The sequence below is a fragment of the Mus pahari genome, chromosome 5 (genome assembly GCF_900095145.1).
Source record: "Mus pahari chromosome 5, PAHARI_EIJ_v1.1, whole genome shotgun sequence".
In the NCBI taxonomy this organism is placed as follows: Eukaryota; Metazoa; Chordata; class Mammalia; order Rodentia; family Muridae; genus Mus; species Mus pahari.
This window is the reverse complement of record NC_034594.1, coordinates 153,115,947-153,134,759: the sequence shown is the minus strand read 5'-3', so window position 1 is coordinate 153,134,759 and position 18,813 is coordinate 153,115,947. Positions and strand designations below refer to the sequence as shown.

General features: G+C 49.9%; 1 protein-coding gene and 1 long non-coding RNA gene across 5 annotated transcripts in view; one reads left to right on the top strand and one right to left on the bottom strand.

Annotated features, from left to right (window-relative positions):
* The window catches only part of Tmem63a (transmembrane protein 63A), a 33,892-nt gene that overhangs the window by 5,738 nt on the left and 9,341 nt on the right, over positions 1-18,813 (bottom strand). For all 4 annotated transcript variants that reach the window (XM_029539184.1, XM_021197950.1, XM_029539185.1 and 1 more), the window contains exons 4-19: positions 17,499-17,562; positions 16,685-16,722; positions 14,786-14,928; positions 13,903-13,954; positions 13,446-13,554; positions 11,803-11,873; positions 9,912-9,992; positions 9,536-9,659; positions 9,220-9,353; positions 7,906-8,043; positions 7,214-7,367; positions 5,137-5,243; positions 4,954-5,040; positions 4,227-4,289; positions 1,828-1,990; positions 416-521 (exon numbers count right to left, since the gene is read on the bottom strand). In XM_029539184.1, the coding sequence (XP_029395044.1) occupies positions 416-521; positions 1,828-1,990; positions 4,227-4,289; positions 4,954-5,040; positions 5,137-5,243; positions 7,214-7,367; positions 7,906-8,043; positions 9,220-9,353; positions 9,536-9,659; positions 9,912-9,992; positions 11,803-11,873; positions 13,446-13,554; positions 13,903-13,954; positions 14,786-14,928; positions 16,685-16,722; positions 17,499-17,562 (1,634 nt within the window). The remainder of the gene's footprint in view (positions 1-415; positions 522-1,827; positions 1,991-4,226; positions 4,290-4,953; positions 5,041-5,136; positions 5,244-7,213; positions 7,368-7,905; positions 8,044-9,219; positions 9,354-9,535; positions 9,660-9,911; positions 9,993-11,802; positions 11,874-13,445; positions 13,555-13,902; positions 13,955-14,785; positions 14,929-16,684; positions 16,723-17,498; positions 17,563-18,813) is intronic.
* On the top strand, positions 11,715-17,632 carry LOC110321608. Its single transcript, XR_002380536.1, has 3 exons — positions 11,715-11,862; positions 16,690-16,851; positions 17,322-17,632. It is a non-coding gene; the product is annotated as an uncharacterized LOC110321608 (long non-coding RNA).

Here is an 18,813-nt window from a genome sequence, read left to right as displayed (position 1 = left end):
GAAAGGAAAGGAAAGGAAAGGAAAGGAAAGGAAAGGAAAGGAAAGGAAAGGAAAGGAAAGGAAAGGAAAGGAAAGGAAAGGAAAGGAAAGGAAAGGAAATATCTATCTCTAGTCTACACACCAAGTACATGGGCCCCCATACTCACCCATGCACACATACATACATACATACATACATACACACATATTCACAAACTAAACAAGATACCATAATGAGCCAACACAGAAACTCACACCAGACATGTTGAGAGAGGCCAGCAGAAGCAGTCATTTAGAAAGGAAAGGAAATTTTGTACTTCGGTAACTACAGGAAGACACTCTTCTGGAAATCCATGTGACGTGGTGGTAGCTGTCGCCGGCAGGTGTGACAGAGCAGCTGGCCATGAGCCCTGAGACGGACGCCAGGGCCACTTACCAAAGGGCACGATAATGGGGCAGGTGATGCTGTAAGCCATGATGACGGTGAAGACACACAGCATCCACGCATACATGGCTCCAAACTCATATTCAAAGGCCTGGTTCTAAGGAAAGAAAGGGTTAAGAGGCTCACAAGCTGGTTCTGTCCCCAAACATCCTTCTGTGCACTCCAAGCATGGCGGGTATGGGGTGTCCAACGGGGTCAGGGAGAACTAGGTAGTTAGGAATGCTTCTGAAGGGCTTGGCTTTCTCTTCTCCAGCCACACCCCGATCTCCCAAGGCATGGTGGGTGGTATGTGCTCTCACGAGGCTCCCCTCCCCTAACTGTACCCTCCCACCAGGGCTATGGGCTCCTGGGGGCAGATCCAGCTGGAGGATACACCAGAGAGAGATTCCACACAGACTGGGCATCCCCACCCCACCCCCACCCCCCACCCCCCTGCCATCAGCTCAACCCTAGTCCGGGTAACCTGGACCAACTCAGTTTGTACCTCTGTAAAACAAGATTAGTGGCATCTATCACAAAATCCAGAGGGCAGCTGGCTTCCTGCTTCCTCTCACAGAATTCACCAAGGCATAGCGACCCCACACCACCCAACTTAGGAGGTCTCGAATGAGTGCCAGAGCCTGAAATAGCTTGGACATTGGAGGTGCTCCTAAGAATAGGTCCAAACAGAGGCCTCCCAGGAAAGGGGTCTACGGGTTGTATATAATCTCTTGTACTAAGCAGGGGCTTAACTCATTGCATGTGTAGCTTTTAGCTATGCATTTCCTGTGTGATGATTAACCTTGATTCTCAACTTGGCTGGAATCACAGTCACCTCAGAGACACAGTTCTCTGTGCCTTTCTAGAGAGGTTTAACTGAGAGGGAAGACCACCACCCCTCCAGTGTATGTGGCACCACCACTCTGTGGGCCACAGTCCCAAGCTGAATGAAAGAAGGAAGCAAGAAAGAGAGGAACACTTCATCTCTTCTAGCATTCATCTTTCCCTGCTTCCTCATCGGATCCAACGCAACCAGTGGTCTCCCACCCCGCAGCTAGAAACGCTCTCACTCCAACACCACCCCGATCACCATGGGCTGTACCCTCAAACTGAAGGCCAAAACAGGAAGGCCAAATCCCCCTTCCTTAAGTTACTTCTGTCAGGTACCCTGCACAGGCGATGAGAAGATTGATATAGTGTGTGACCAGACGCATTAGACCACAGAAATCCTCAAGGTCTTTTCTCTGGCCAAATCGTCAGCATGAAAGATAAAAAAAAAAAAGAGTTGCCATGATCCAAAGAGGTTCCAGGCAGAGGCATCCCTGAGCCCAGGTTTGCAAAGCTCTTATTGTGCCTAGGATTTATTCCAGAGAACTGAGAGGCCCACAGGCAGGGAGCATGGACAAGACCCAAGGTGATGGTACCTGCTTAACATTCCTGCGGTCAGCGGCTGTCTTGGCCATGATCATGCGGAAGGTATAAAGGATGAGGCCGGGCAGGCGCAACAGCTCCATGCCACTGCCGATGAAGGCTGAGGCGATGACGTAGTTCACAAAGAAGGCCCCCTGGTCTGGCAGGAAGACACATCTAGGACGAGATACAGAGCTGTTAGCTGGGGGCCCCAGAGCTTCCTTCAAGCTGGAAAAATAATTGGGGAGGGCGCCTCTGGGAGGGCTCTCGCCATATCCCTCATTCAGCACACATCTGTGGAGACTGTCTGAGTGTCAGTTACTGTGCTGAAAGCCATAACACGTGTGATCCCAGCCTTGAGGCGACAGAGGCAGGAGGATCATGATTCTAGGCCCTTCTAGGCTACATAGCAGGATCTTTTCTCAAAATAATAAAATAAAATAGAAAACCAGACCTCAGACTCTGTTCTCTTTGCACTTGCACACTCTCTGGGGACACAATCAGATATTGTATACACAGTATGGCAGGCAGTGCTCCAGGCGCTGACCAGCTGGAGGTAGGGAGGGGGCAATGTCACTGAGCTTAGAAGGTGTATCAAAAGGTCACTGAGCAAGCAGATCATCTGGACACTAAGAGGCCATGGATAATGACATTGATGAAGAGCTGTGAGCCTGGCAGTGCCAAGCAACAGTAGGAGGGCGGGGGCCCTGGAAAGCAGTGGGCAAAGGGGAGGCAGAACAGGAGGCTGAAAGACATGGCGGGCACGGTCGCAGCTGTAGAGTGTGCGGGATGAGGGTGGTGCTGGTGGTGGTGAGGAGGCAGGGTCTGATTCTCTGTCTTTCTTGGAGATGGAACTGGGGGAGTGTGCTGATAGACTGGAGGGAGGGAGGAGAGGGGAGGGAAAAGGCAGGGTGCGCTCCAAGGCTTTTGGGGGGCCAACTTGAGAGAGTTATGAGAACTGGGGCATATCAAATCTGGGTTAGGGCAGGTAAAGTCCACAGTGCACAGCAGGGGCTCCGCCTGAAGCTGAGGCAGGAGATGGAAGACTCTAAAGTGATAATATGGATACTGTGGGGTTTATTTTCTTTAACCTTCTTGGCACTGGAGATGAAGCCCAGCACTGCATACCCCTCGCCCCTTTGTGTACATATTTTTAATTCAATAGCCAAACTGCAATGAAGCCATAAGTCCAGAGGAGGAGGGGCGAGGATGGAGCCCTCAGGTAGCCTCGGGTAATCGAGCTTTGCAGGAAGTCCCAAGAAGGTTGCAAAGGAGATGCTGTAGGCAGGGTCGGCAAGGGCAGAGTGAAAACACTGTGTCTGGGAAGAGCCTCAGCCGGTATGTCTGGTGTGGCAGAGGAGTCACAGAGAAGAGCAGGCCATTGGATGTGGTAGTCAGAAGCCATGTCTACCCAGGAAAGGGTGAGTTAGGTAGGTGTGTGTCTGTCTGTAGCACAGGAAAGGGTGAGTTAGGTAGGTGTGTGTCTGTCTGTAGCTACTTGTTCTGAGTCACAAGCCAAGTCAGCAAGAAATGATTGCTCCATCTTTATAGGTTAACTTCCCCCGTGATCTTTCCCAACCTATCTGGGGCCTTTGGGTCTGTTGAAAGCCCTCGATTATAGTGAAACGGGCTGAACAACTAGTTGGAGAACCTTGGGTGACAACCTCAATATTTCTGCACCCCATTAGCTGTAAAATGGAGAAACAGGAACATCTGTCTCACAGAGCACTCTCTCTCTCTCTCTCTCTCTCTCTCTCTCTCTCTCTCTCTCTCTCTCTCTCTCTCTCTCCTCATGTCTAGACCACATAGCAAGCACTTGACACACAGATCCATCTCCTCACACACACACCCTCATAGCTTCATAGGGGTAAAGGACTCATAGATATTTAGCATAGAGCCATTTTAAATCACAGCTGTCACTATTAGGGAAGTGCATCATAGGCTTTGAGTACTAACAAGGACACACACCAGCCCTAAACTGAACTCCATTCTCCTGACAAAAACCACCCACAGGCTACACTGACACTACATTTAATTATTATCCCTCTGTGACTGGGGCACCACTACAACCCAGACGTGCCTTCCCCAATGGCTCTGTGGTCTGTAAGTAAGTCTTAAACAAGAAAAGTGGGGGCCCCACTAATCGAGTCTTGGACTAAAAGACAACCACATTTCTGCAAGTAGACACAAAGTAGGTCAGCTCCCACAACATGCTCCAGGAATGTGGGAGGGGCTGGTGTGAGTGCAAGGCCTGTTGTTTCCAGGGGAGGATGCCTGTTCTGAAGGGGGCTGGGGGAATAACCACTACCTAGCTGCTGCCACAGCCTCCCACCTCCACCCCCTACCCCACCTACCCTCCCCCCCCCCAGCTCCTCAGTCCCACGGTCTGGATGGCGGCCAAGCCAGTACTTACTCCAGCCTGATGGAGGTTTCCGAGGACGTTTTGTCAAAGAGCCACCGGAAGAAGAAATCCAAGCTGAAAAGCAGATGAATTCCATATGTTTCTTATTCATTTGTTTGTTTCATTTTGTGTTTTGGTTTGGTTTGGTTTTGGGGTTTTTTTTTGTTTTGTTTTGTTTGTTTGTTTGGTTGGTTGGTTGGTTGGTTGGTTTGGTTTGGTTTTTCAAGATAGGGTTTCTCTGTATAGCTCTGGCTGTCCTGGAACTCACTCTGTAGATCAGACTGGCCTCGAACTCAGAAATTCGCCTGCCTCTGCCTCCCAAGTGCTGGGATTAAAGGTGTGTGCCACCACTGCCCGGCTTGTTTGTTTGTTTGTTTGATTGATGATTGATTGATTGATTGATTGATTGATTTCCAGTACTGGAGAGGAAACCCACGGTCTTGCTCACACCAACCTAGAGTTCTACCCTCCAGTTTCCTTTCTCACACTCATGCAGTGTGAGACACTTTCCTCCACTCTAAAAGCAGCCCCAACCTTAAGACATGTGTCCCCTGAGGTCACACAGGCTTTAACTGGCACTTCCCTCCACAAGATAAACACAGCTAGGACTAGGTCCTCCCTACCAGGGAAGTCTGCTCTAAGTTTTGTTCACATGCTTCTTGTTTTTAAGGGACTTCCAGAATAGACGGCAAGAGCCCGTCCTGAGTCTGACTGGGGCTGGGCCGGAAGTGGAAGGTACCTGGTGAGGCCAAGGGAGGGCAGGATCAGCACCATGAAGATCAAGAATATGTAGACCTTCGACACCATGATCCGGTTTTCCCCTGACCTGTGGGGAACAGAGGCGAGCTTGTAAGCTGTCAAAGTAAGGTCGGGCAGCGAGCCTGCGTCCCCAGGTGGAGTGAGAGGCCCAGGCTGTGCTCACCTCGTCCAGTGGGACTCCAGCAGCGTGGAGTAGTAGACAATGGACGGAAGCAGCGCGGAGAAGGACCACAGCAGGAGTGTGGGGAAGAACTGGCTGATGACAGGGTTCTGCAAGACACGGATCATCATAGAGAGTCAAGATGGCGCTGGGGCTGCGGACACTAGTGGCTCACTAGTGGCTCACAGCCATCCTCCAGAGCCAAAGCTGAGATGGGTCAAGGGTGGGCAGTGCTCAAACGTGAGAAAGGAGACAGTCATTACTCTCTGTGGTTACACAGCCCTTCTTAGCGAAGGAGGTACGGGCCAGATGAGGGAGGCGTCTCCATCCCCAGGGCAAAGCTGACAGCTGCTATCTGGAGGCCAGGGCTCCTCTCCACGTGACCCGCCAGTCAGCTAGCAAAGTTACAGTTATGAAGAAGCAATGAAAATAATTTTATTGTTGGGGTCACCACAACATGAGGAAGTGTATTAAAGGGTCTCAGCATTAGGAAGGTTGAGAACCACAGCCTTAGATGGCCATGCATGATAGATATTCAGATGTCATACTGCACATCTGTGATCCAGAGCTTGGGAAGGGCCCTGGCACTGTGGTCCTGGCTTTTCCATTTATCACTGGTGAATTCTGAGCCTCAGTTTTTCACTCATGAGCTGGAATTGATCACCTGTCATGTTACACCTGTGATACACAGAGGGAGCTCTTATCTGACTCAAAATATGTTAAAAACCACCTAAGTGCCCTACCCGGGGATCCATCCCACATACAACCACCAAACCCAAACACTATTGCATATGCCAGAAAGATTTTGCTGACAGGACCCTGACATAGCTCTCTCTTGTGAGTCTATGCCAATGCCCAGCAAATACAGAAGTGGATGTTCAGACATGTATTGGATGGAACACAGGGCCCCTAATGAAGGACCTAGAGAAAGTACCCAAGGAGCTAAAGGGGTCTGCAACCCTATAGGAGGAACAACGATATGAACTAACCAGTACCCCCAGAGCTGTGTCTCAAGTTGCATATGTAGCAGAGGATGGCCTAGTCGGCCATCAGTGAGAGGAAAGGCCCTTGGAATTGCAAAGATCATATGCCTCAGTACAGGGGAACGCCAGGGCCAGGAAGTGAGAGTGGGTGGGTTGGGGAGCAGGGCAAGGGGCGGGTATAGGGGGCTTTGGGGATAGCATTTGAAATGTAAATGAAGAAAATATCTAACTTTGCTACTGTTATGAATTGTAATGTAAATATCTGGTATGCAGGACATCTGATGTGCTACCTCTGACCCACAGGCTGAGAACCTCTAATCATGTGTCTTGTGCCTTATGTCCCTTTTCTGTCTACGTGTGTGTGTGTGTGTGTGTGTGTGTGTGTGTGTGTTATGTATGTATGTATGTATATATGTACCATTGGAAGCACAGTTTAAAAGGAATTCTACAACGTGTATTAAAGGTTTTGTTTGATTGGTTGGTTAGTTTTTTTTTTTTTTTAATGTGTATGTGTATTTACCTTTGTGGATGGGTATATGCGTACACATTCAGTCAGGTGTGGAGAGCAGAGTGACTTGCAATTATAAGCTGTCTAACATCATGCTGGGAACAGAGCCCATGTCCTCTATAAATGCAGTAAGTGCTCTTAACCATGAGACATCTCTCTGGACCTGGCTGGCCTGATTCTAAAGAGGATCTGACTCTGTGGCTCAGGCTGGCCTTGAACTTGCATTAATCCTCCTGCCTCTACCTCGAAAGTGCAGGGATTGCAGGTGTGAGCCATCACACCCCTGCGTGTTCCACTTTCACTATAACCTTACCAGAACGACTATGCAATTTTTCATAAACTTTGCGCATTTTTCCAGACTAGATACACTTCATGCAACTGAAATGCTCTTTCCTGTTGAGCATTAGACTGGTTCCATTAAGTGAATATAACTGCATTACCATAAAGGCACTACAATAAACATCGCCATGCCTGCTTTCAGCTTAAAAGGCCAACTGTAGGCTAGGCTAGCCTGGCCACCTGCTTCAAACCCTCCACGCCCAGGTCTCGCCACTCCCCGCCACCCGCTTCCTGCAGGCTCATCACTCACATTCAATGCGTGGATGGGTTTGGTGACGTTGAACTTGTCCATGGTAGACATAATAATAGAGGGCGTGGTCAGGAAAAACAGCACCACAAACAGAGAGAAGTTGATGCCCAGCCACTGGAGCCACCAGCGAACGCCCTGGATGGAGAGGTTCTTCCTGCAGAAGCAACGCGAGGCTTAGTCTCTCAGACACAGACCATCCGCTGTGGCAGAGGCACGTCGGGTGAACTTTAGGGAAGCCAGCCTAGGGCTCTAGCTGAGGCTCCTCTGGACCCCAAGAGCAAAATTAAAATAATAAAACCAACGAAAATAGAATACTTCCTGACATATTGTAGATGTTTAAATATTTGTTAAAAAGCTGGGTATAAGTGGTGGCCCGTGCTTTTATTATCAGCACTCAGGAAGCAGAGGCAGGCAGGCAGGCAGATCACTAAGTTCGAGGCCAGCCTGGTCTACAAAGTAAGTTCCAGGACAGCCAGAGCTACATAGTGAGACCCTATCTCAAAACAACCAAGATAACAACAACAACAACAACAACAACAACAACAATAATAATAAGTATTTGTTTTTTAAAGTTTTTTTTGTTTTTTTTGTTTTTTAATAAAAAGGCAGGCTACATCTACACCCCAGGTAAGCAGGCATCCCCTGCAGGAAGCTGGGTCTCTCTCCCACTGGACCCCAGTCTGGAAACTTACCAGCAGATGTCCTCAGGATAGGAGGCAAAAGTGACCGTCCACTTGGAGACGCAGAGCTCTCTGCTATAGGACGATGGCTGGGGCTCCCCTTTACACCTGAGGCCCTGACACTTGCAGGCATTGAAGTCTTTGAGTATGCTGTCAAGAAATGCAAGGCTGTTACTGCACTTCACCTATGAGCCACCAACATCCACAGCAGCTGCAGACAGAAAAGAGCACAGGACGCCACCCCAGAGTCACTCTCTTATAATCAGACTGGCCTGCAACCCCAGCCCTGGAGAGGCCGAGGCAGGAGGATCATGGGTAGACAAGGCCAACCTGGGCCACATAGTATGGTTCAAGCCAGTCTTAGCTATTTAAGACCCTGTCTCAAATGATCAAAAAGAAACGCCACGCGTGCCACACTTAAGGTTGCGATTTGTCCTTGCAGGCAAAAGATTGCTACCCCATTTTACAGACAAGGAAGCCGAGGCCCAGGACATCAGGTTTAGCATCCTAGATACCTGGCCAGGCTTCTGTGTTGTTTGTACTGCCCTACTACAGCATGTTCCAAGTAGCCACCCTCAAGGCCTCTAAGGTCCTTGTGACACTGGACCCTAAAGCTGACTCTGTTCCAGCCAAGTGGCTCTACCTCCCCAGCTCTCCTTTTGTCCCCAGGCCAGGTCACATTACACACTGCCTGTTCCCTCTTGGGACGCCTGGCCCACCTCCTCCATCGAAGGTTTCTGTCTGCTTTGGCTGCCCATAAAGAAACCCACAGAATCTTCACTGCTACCCCAGGGTGTCTCTTCTTCCTACTGCTACAGTCTGAGGCAAAAGCCCTTGGTAACATCCTGGAGGCCATCCCCAGAGCCATCACGCCCGAGGCACAGAAAACACAAGAGGCTTGGTTTCCTCTCTGTACCCTACACACACTCAGTGCTCTAAGGTGAGAGGACACAAGAGCCTAGGCCTGTGAGCATCACATAAGCTTGCAGCTCCAGGATCCTGTAGCTATGGTACAGGATCCTGTACCCAGAGTGCTCCAGGGTTTCCCTGTAGCTGTCCATTTGTCGACAGTCTGAGGAGAGGAGGGCCTTGGGTCCTGAGTGTCAATCCACCTGACAGAATGCTACACACAGAAGCCGCAGGGTGGACTGGGGCAGCTGGGGAGAGCACCTGGTAAGGGTCAGCAAGAACTGAGCCATGCCCCGCCCTTCCTGCTGTCACTCAGACATAAACTGGACTTCCCCCAAGAGCGGAGAGCAGTGTGTGCCTCGACACAAGAGACAAGAGTCAGTCAGCAGGTGGGATCAGGAGTTCAGCCACACTTACTAGGTAGCCATGGATTTCTCACGGAAGGTGACAAAGGCCATTCCCAGGGGCTGGTCCTGGACCCGGCACTCTTCGGCTGTAATCCTCTCCAGCAGGCTGTCATTCATTCGAGTGTAGTAAGAAATAGCATCTTCCTGCCAGAAGACATAGCCCCTGGGTGATGTGACCATGGCCGTGTGTGTGTGTGTGTGTGTGTGTGTGTGTGTGTGTGTGTGTGTAAATGCTATGCATATGCTCTATCACTTGTTACATCCCAACCCTAGCCCCAGACCCCTGCCTGTCCCCTGCTCCAGGCAGATAAGTGGCAATGCCTCACCCGCTCACAGCCCTGAACTTCGCAGCAGCAGAACTGGCCGCAAGGCTTGGGGTTGATGAGGGTCCGTCGGCCTGTCTTCACCTGCAGGTTTGTGTAATAGGTAAGGCTCTTCTCAGTCTTCTTTCTGTAAGACGGAAGAGAGGCACAGACTCAGACCCTCCAGCCTGGCACCGCGCCACAGCCAACAATCAGTCACCGCAGGGTTAAGAGGTTAGCTTTGAGATCCAGAAAGGGGCAGGACCACCCTCCCCCCCCCCCCCCCCCCCCCCCCCCCGCTTGGCAGCTGAAGGGTCCCAGCAAGGAAGCAAGTGCGCATCTCGGGGCAAGGGATGGGAAAGCTGCAGGCCAGCTGACCTCTGGCATCCACCTCCCTTACCTCTCTTTGCACAGGTAGATCAGCTTAGCCACGCTGTAGCACAGCTGGACATCCACCACCTCACATGTGGGATACGCATCTCTGTGGCCAGCAAGGGGGGAGGTGGGCAAAGAAAGCCATTGAAAGAGACCATCCCTGCAGGAATGACCACCCCACCCACCTACCCTTTCATGACATTTCTGTCTGATAATTGCCCCTAAGTTTCCACAGAGGGGGAATTAAATACAAAGAGGTGTGTGGAAATTTCTCATGGGAAATAGGAACATACCAGGACTAAGGTATGGCTCACTGGTTGAGTGCTCAGCCACAGATCCCATCCCCAGTAGCAAAAAGAAAGAGCGAAACATTTTCCTCCCCAGCCACTGAAAGGAAGAGATCGGTCATCGGTTCTAGGATGGGTCTACCTTCCGCTATCACCGAAATCCTACTCAGCCCACAACTTTCCTGATGCCAATGAACCTCTAGAGGGTCTAATAGAAAAACGGCAGGAAAATGTCTACGTACACACATACACATGTAACAGTCAATCAAATACCTGCCTCACCAAGGGTAAGGGCTTCTTGTGCTTAGCATCACACAGCCAGTAAGTAAATATTTGAGCCAGAAACTGAATCCAGGCAGCCTAGCTCCAAGGTCAGCCAAGAGCTACCACAAAATGCCCTTGTACCATACACAAAACACTGCCCACATGTCTCCTGACGACTGCAGGCCCATGTCAGGCACCACCTGCTGCTCTGCCAGGTCCGGGAACCACAGCCTGCTTAAGCTTGGGTTTTAGTAAGCGTGTGAGAAGGCAAGGCCATGGTGAGCCAACGAGTTTGCTGGTCAGCAGGACCAGCTCTGACCCCAATAAGAGCTCAGAAGAGGGCTTAGGATGCGGTTCGGTGGTGGAGCCTCGGTCGTGTAAGATTCAATAATCAGAACCACAAAAAGATGAGGGGGGCAAAGGCTTCGAAAAGGAGATCCACAGTGAACGTGACCCTGCTGCAGAGCAAAGACACAAGCCCACTGCTGTGCACCCCCACAGCCTCCTCCAGGAAGCCTTCCTCAACAAGGAGTGTCTAAGTCACACAGTGCTGGCACGGCTGTGTGGACACATGTTTTCCTACTTAAGTCTGTGCATGAAGTGGGCACACTCAAACGTCGCCTAGCAGGCAACTTAGAGGAACTTTTTTTTCAAGGGATGGAAAAAAATCATTCCAGTATCAAGTGGATATGCAAATATGCTCAATACATATGCAAATATTTCCTAAATCGTTGTAGTTGCAGAAGGAGAGACCTGTCAGTAACTTTAAGCATTCTCTTACAGTTCTCTTTATGCTAATGATTCACCTAGTGTTTTCTTCATAAGCTGCACAGAGTTCATCTGTAGCTAGCTCCTGGTATTTGCTGTGGCAGCAAAACTGACCAGGGATGAAGAGAGGCTGACACAATCAGGGAGTGGCCTGGTGGGGGTAAGGGAGCCTTGGAGCTGCTCTTTCTGCTGAGAATCAATGCTGAGCCTTTTCCTGTGCTGTGGCTGTAAGCATTGCCTGCTCTACCTGCAGGGCCTGTGGCTGCAGAGCTTGACAGCCCTTGACAGCCAGAGGCTTTCCCTGTAGACAGCCAACATCCATGGGCCTGGGAGACCAGCTTGGCACGAAAGCTCAGAGGTCATTCAGCATGAACTTCAGCCTGCACTCGGGGTCCTGGGTCCCAGAGCCTTAACCACAACTGCTGCCGAGTACACACCAGCCCAGCCAGGCTGCCGGCACAGCTCAGCAGGGCCATGCCTGGAAGCCACGTGATACCTATGGCAGGGAAGGATCAACCCTGCATACTCAGACAGAAGACACAGGTGTCCACCTATAGCCCAGTTCACCATGAGTGGCTCACGGGGTCTCTCTCTTACCGGAAGTGGCTCTCCACAGTCTCCTTTCTGGCTTCTTTGGGGAGTCCTGTGATGAACAAGGTTTGTCTCACCTGCCAGGGAACATAGCAGGAGAAAGTCAAGGGGTGACTGGGGAGGTGGGGTGTTATCACAAGAGATGGTAGAGAGGAGGTCCACGTTTTCTCATCCTTGGCCTTGAAGAGTGTTACATATTCTGCATCCTTTTCCAAAGCAAATCATAAGGCTCCTTTGCAGAGCAGGGAACTGAGAGTTCAGAACGGGACATGGCTCTAAGGAAAAGCACAACAAGTCACAGAGGGGCACCTGTCCTTAGCCCAGGCTGCTTTGGTTTGGAGGAGGGGATGCTGGTTGGTGTTTTGTTTGTTTTTTAAAGATTTGTTTATTTATTTACTTATTTATTTTATATATATGAGTACATTGTCACTGCCTTCAGACACACCCAAAGAGGGCATCAGATCCCATTACAGATGACTGTGAGCCACCATGTGGGTGCTGGGAATTGAACTGAGGACCTCTGGAAGAACAGAGGTCAGTGCTCTTAACCACTGAGCCATCTCTCCAGCCCTGGTTTTTGTTTTGTTTTGTTAATTTAACACGACCTAGAGTCACCCGGGAAGAGGAACCTCAATTGAAGACTCACTCAGATCCCTTTGGTTTGTGGCTGTATCTGTGAGAGACTGTCATGATAGATGATTGATGTCAGAGGGCCCCGCCCACTGTGGGTGGCACCATCCCTAGGCAAACTGTCCTGGACTATAGGAAAGTCAGAAGGCTCTGAGCCTAGGGGTGGACCAGGAAGGAGCACTCTTCCTTTCTATTTCAGTTCCTGCTCAGACTTCCTTCAGTTTCTGACCTGTAAGCTGAAACAAACTCTCCTTCCCCTAAGTTGCTTTGGGTCATGGTGTTTATCACAGTAACGGAAAGCAACTAGAATGGGAGGTGTGTTTGGTGTTGTTTTTGCAAGCGAAGCTATCAACCGGAGCCCTCCATAGACTTCCTTACATCACAGAGGTAGCTACAAGCCCTGACCCCACAGATAGCAACTGACAGACGAAGGAAAATTTCCAAATTGCTGTTTACCAGTAAATTAAATAATAATGACCCTACTACTAAGCTGGATATGCGTGCCTATTATCCTAACCCTTTGGAAGTGGGGGCAAAATGAGCATGCATTCAAGGTCATCTTTGGCTGCCTAGATACTGCAAATGACCCTGTCTTTAAAAAAAACAGTGATAGGGGCTGGTGAGATGGCTCAGTGGGTAAGAGCACCCGACTGCTCTTCTGAAGGTGCGGAGTTCAAATCCCAGCAACCACATGGTGGCTCATAACCATCTGTAACAAGATCTGACGCCCTCTTCTGGAGTGTCTGAAGACAGCTACAGTGTACTTACATATAATAAATAATAAATCTTTAAAAAAAAAAAAAACAGGGATAGATGATATGGTGATGATGGTGATGATGGTGGTGGTGGTGATGCCAGATGAGTGCATCAGATGAGATGCCAGATGAGAAATCAGGTTCCAGAAGCCCTCGAGTTCAGTGCTGATGTGGTTCTGTGGAGGCCGTGGGGACTGTCCCCTCCATCTCTCACGTGAGACTCCCCCACCCCCAGAGCATACCCCAGGCCCCAGCTTCACTCACCAGACTCTCCTCTTTGTATCTGATGGACCGAGTGTGATGCCACATGAAGCCCACGGTGAGGAAGAGGTAGATGACGGAGAAGACAGTGTGCAGCCAGAGGAGGTCATTGCTAAGGAAGATATCACCTGTTACCACCGCTGGGCATCCCAACAGAAGGGATGGGGTGGAAGGCTGGGGCTGAATCTCCCTCAGTGGGCATTTTGCTAGGAGCCGGTGGCTTTGCCCCCAACTGAAGCCACAGTACTTCGGAGAGATCCCTATTCATACAGGGGCTGATATGCTCACACCGCAGCTTCTCTGTCCTGACACGGGGCTCTAAGCCTTCTGCAAAACCAAAGCTGCCCAGGGGCATGTTCACACCACAGCCCAGCGGCACAGCAGCTTTGAGGTGTTTCCAGCCTGCCCTCCACTCCCAAACCTGCCACCTTTGCGGTCAGCAGGCTCCGTCCATACTCACTCCGTCTGCAGGTTAGCTATTGTTGTCCTCCCAAAGCTGTAAGGGTCCTTATCTGCAGAGAAGGAGACACTTAGTGCCAGAGTGAGAAACCGGGAAGGGGCCTAACTGACCTTGGGTTAAACATCTGGTAGCTCAGGGGAGGCACAATACAAGATGACTAGTCCAAGATGGAAGACAACAACACCCATCCACCTGTTCAAACTTCCATCGCTCAGGACCTCTGCTACAGTTCGCTGTGCCGGCAAAGTCAGAATTTAAGTTCGCCTGGCACGGAGGTTTGTCTTAAAGATGCTTTGATGAGAACTAGTAGCAGCCTTGGTTGTTACCAGCAAGAAGGTTGAGGGCCTGACGTTGCAAGTGATGTCTGTGATGGTGTTTTGGAAGCTAAGGAGCTATAACTCCACAATGACATTGACTGTGTATCAGGGGCATCTGGGTCCATGAATGGTGGCCTCCAGGCTTGGATAAAGGTAGAAAATTGAAAGATCTATTCTAAAGCTGGGGGCAGTGGTTCTAATTCATAATTCCAACACTCAGGAGGGTGAGGGAAGGCTAGCCTGGATGACATCTGGACGACATGGTAGGATCTTGTCTCAAAATAAAAGCAAAAACACACTTGCTGAAACCTGCCCAATTCTACAAGCCTTGTGGTTGGTTGGTTTGCCAGTTCTTCCCTACTTAGAACCAAAAATTGGTATTTAAGGTCCCAGCTCACATCCCAGATTCGGAGGGATTCTCTTCTAGATATTTATTTGGATGGTAATCTTCCCAAAGTCACCCTAAAATTGTCTCCCATCCCCCAGGGTCTACCCTACCATACTGAGTCCCTTCCCTAGAGCCCTGCTCCACCCCAACACAGGCACTGGCCAAGAAAGGGTCTCACCCAGCAAGTCTCCCGAGAGGTTGACAGGCAAGATGACACACAGGGACAAGAAGCTGATTACCACCAGCAGGAAGATGATGTGCCTCTGAAAGGACAGGTAGTGGATGGCGTCCTCTCCGCACCATTCCAGGATCTGGTCGTCACTGGCCAGGACACACACAGGGACACTCTTAACAGGTAGCAGTGGAAGCCAAGCCTACAAGGCTCTGCATGGAGCACCTGTCCTGTTCCCGTGAGAATTGGGGGTGAGAGTTATTTTATGCCACATCTTTTACTTAGATATATGTGGATACCAAGGCACAGAAAACTGTATAGCTTTAAGGACCACACAACTTGTAAAGGCAAAGCTATTGGCATGAGTTCCCGGGCCATCTCCAGCCGCAGCACCACGCTCTCAGGGAATGAACTACCATCTCCCGTGCTCTGTTGCTAGAAACGTCTGTGCTCCCGTCATATGATGGATCGATGAGGCATATGCAAACAACTTTCCCACAATCCCTACTTGTTTCCACAGCATGATGGCTGCCGAAATCCCCTTTGGGAATGCCATGCAGCTCTCCTGGGCCCTCCTTCACCCTGTATCTCCCTTTCCCCAACCCCAGGATGGGCTTGGAGACAGGTGAGCCTTATTTTGAACATTCTCTGTCTCATCCCATCCAATTGTACAACTCCTTCCCTCTGTCCCTGCCTTGGCCCCAGAAATGGAGGAGTAACTTGATCTGCCTTCCTACCCACAAAGAATTCTTGGGTCACAACAACTAGACTCCCTTTTTACAGAAGGAGGAGGGTGAAGGTTTCCACCTACTCCTCCCCATTCTGTACACAGAGGGGTTCCAAGGCTCCTGCTCCAGAGACCAGGTAAGCCTTGTGCGGTAAAGCCAGAAAAGCAAGCAGAGAAGCATGAAAACAAAAGTGAATTTGCACAGCCCAGCACTGGTGTGCCTAGCACTGGTGTGTCACACAGTCACACCCCAATAGGCTCAGAACTGTCCACGTCCCACCTCACACACCCAGGAGAGCTCCGGGATGCAATGAGTTTAAAGCACATCCGACTCCCAAGGGTGCTCACGGACACGGCAGCAGGCATCACGCTTGCTCAGTGCTTCATTTCAGGATGCACTGGGCAGCTAACATCTTTCTGCTTCCAAGCAAGCCAGGCTCATGCCCACCTGCTTCCTCTGCTTCAGGGAGTTCACTGGCTTCTCCATGTGACCCTGCCTCCTGCCAGCAATCTTGGGGACAACTCCCACCAAACTCCCACACAAATCAGGTGGAGAAACTGAGGCCCTGAGAGAGGAACCGAGAATCCCCAAGCCCATTTCACTCATTCTACAATGGCTTTTTCTTTTATAATATAATTTAATTAAAGTTTTGTTGTTTTGTTTTGGAGGGGCGTTTGTTTTGTTTTGCTTTAGACAGGAAGTGTTCTACTTGATATGTCACATTGATTAGACATGGATAGGAACTCTGCTAGACGGGTTAATAGGCATCAGAACGAGTAAGTGGGGAAATTAAATTTGTTTAGCTAAGGGCTGGGGATATAGCCTACTGTGCCTCCTATGCAGGAAGCCCTGGGTTCAATTCCATACTCAGACAGCCACCTCAACTGGATTCAAATGCTGATCACTAGATTCAAAATCCTTTGAAATCCGACTGCAGTTTGGGGATGTCTGAGCCCTAGTAGGACTGTGTACGCAGAAGGCCTCCTTCTTTCCCTGGGCCCTGACTACAGGGACTTCCCAGTCATCTTTATTCTAGACCTTATACACCGTTTGGGTCCTCAACCGAAAAAGTATGAGAGATACCACTTCAGAATCTAACATCTCAGCTACTTCCTCCTGAATGGCAAAGCACTCACACGAAGTCACATGCTCCAACAGACACCCCTATCTTACTCACTGCAGGCGGAAGATGGCCGTCAGCCAAGGGCAGCATCCCTGGAGACAGAGAACAGGTGTTAGCATCTAGCACCCGTGTCTCTGGGAGGCAGATACAATCACATCTTTGAGATGAAATCACCATTCCACTTGGAGCTGTGTAGAACAGGATTTTCCTTCACACATTTGGTGAGTTGACCCCCTAACTCTCATCTGTTGCAAGGCACAACCCCGTGGCAGGTGGGGATTTAAAAAAAAAAAGACACAACAGGATCCAGTCTCATTCATTAGACAGCAGCCCAGCATAGGCCTTTGGGAGGGAAAGAAATGTGTGTAGGCTCCATGACCTCTCGGGTCTTACTGCTCCATAAAGCTAGCCTGTTACCATCTGGGAAAGACAAATATTTGCTCATCACTCAGTCAACAGTGACTAAGTACCTACCAGATATCTAGTGCTGGGGACCAGGCTATATGAGGCAGGATCCCTGCCCACATTCGGCTCAAAATCTAGCAGACACGTCAATAATTAACTCTTATACAAGAACCCTAACAGTAAGAGACAAGTTGCTGCCAAAGCCCAGGAGAGCCACAGCCTGTTCTGCCTGGAAAGTCAATGGAGCCCTGCAGGGAGGGATCATTCAACCACTGTCTCCTTCCAGACACTTCCAAGTCCTCGTGTTTCCATTCATATGGAGGGGAGCTTTCCCCAGAGCTGGTTTAGTGAGCTGTTAGTCACTAAACCAGGAGTGCAACCGCCTAGACCTCAATCAATCATTGCTGCCAAACTGTACCCTCGTCCCTTCGCGTCACAAAACCACCATACATTGGATACCAACCAGCTCGTTTTCAAAGTCTTGTTGCCCTGAGGAGGAAGAGGACAATCTCTGGAACCTGGCCTCACTGTAGGCACAAAAGGAAAAGAAAAAAAAAAAAAACAGATAAATAATTCCGAAATTAAAAAGGGTTGAATATACATGTCCAGTATTTGATCAGAGCTATTGACTCTCAGTTGTGGCAGCAAATATAAACTACTCCAAAAAAACATATGGAAGCAATGACCATAAGCCCATATGGCATAAAACTCTGTGTTGTATGGGCTGTGCACAGAGGGACCATAGCTATGTGCACACCCCAGGGCCAGGGTATCAAGGGAACATAGCTATGTGCATACCCCAGAGCCAGAGTATCAAGGGAACATAGCTATGTGTACACCCCAGGGCCAGGGTATCAAGGAACCATAGCTATGTGCACACCCCAGGGCCAGGGTATCAAGGGAACATAGCTATGTGCACACCCCAGAGCCAGAGTATCAAGGGACTATAGCTATGTGCACACCCCAAGGCCAGGGTATCAAGGGACCATAGCTATGTGCACACCCCAGGGCCAGGATATCAAGGGACCATAGCTATATGCACACCCTCCAACCTCAGCACTGAACTGGTCCACCTGCAGGAACTTCAGGGTGTTTATAGTACATTTCCTAATACATCCAAATCAATGTGTAATGCTGCATTTTATCCTACCACAGTGACTGGAATGACAGGTTATAGGGGCTTCATTCCAGACAAACAGCCTGAGAAATAGTGGACACAGGGACACGAGGGAGCAGGGGGACAAGTCACCCCTGCCCCCAGGAAGTTGTTAAGGAAAAATATTTGCAAGGCCTCATTATTGGAATGGACCCCCTTCAAAACACTTACATATGGGGCTGGAGAGAAGGCTCTATGGTTAAGATCACTGGCTGCTTTTCCAAAGGATCTGGGTTCAATTCCTAGCACCAACATGATGGCTCACAACCATCTGTAACTTCAGTTCCAGAGGACCCGACAACCTCTTGTGGCCTCTGCCAGCACCAAGCACACATGTGGTACACAGACATGCATTCATGCAAAACACCCATACATATAAAATAAAAAAATTGTAATGGGGGGACTCCCCCCTCTGGGAGGGGAGGAGAAGGAGGAGAAATGGGGGAAGGAGCTGTAGAGGGGTCTGGGAGGAGAAGAGGCTGATATTGGGATGTGGAGTGAAGAAAGAAAGAAAGAGAGAGAGAGAGAGAGAGAGAGAGAGAGAGAAAGGGTGGGAAGGAGGGAGGGAAGGAGAGAGAGAAGGAAGGAAGGAAGGAAGGAAGGAAGGAAGGAAGGAAGGAAG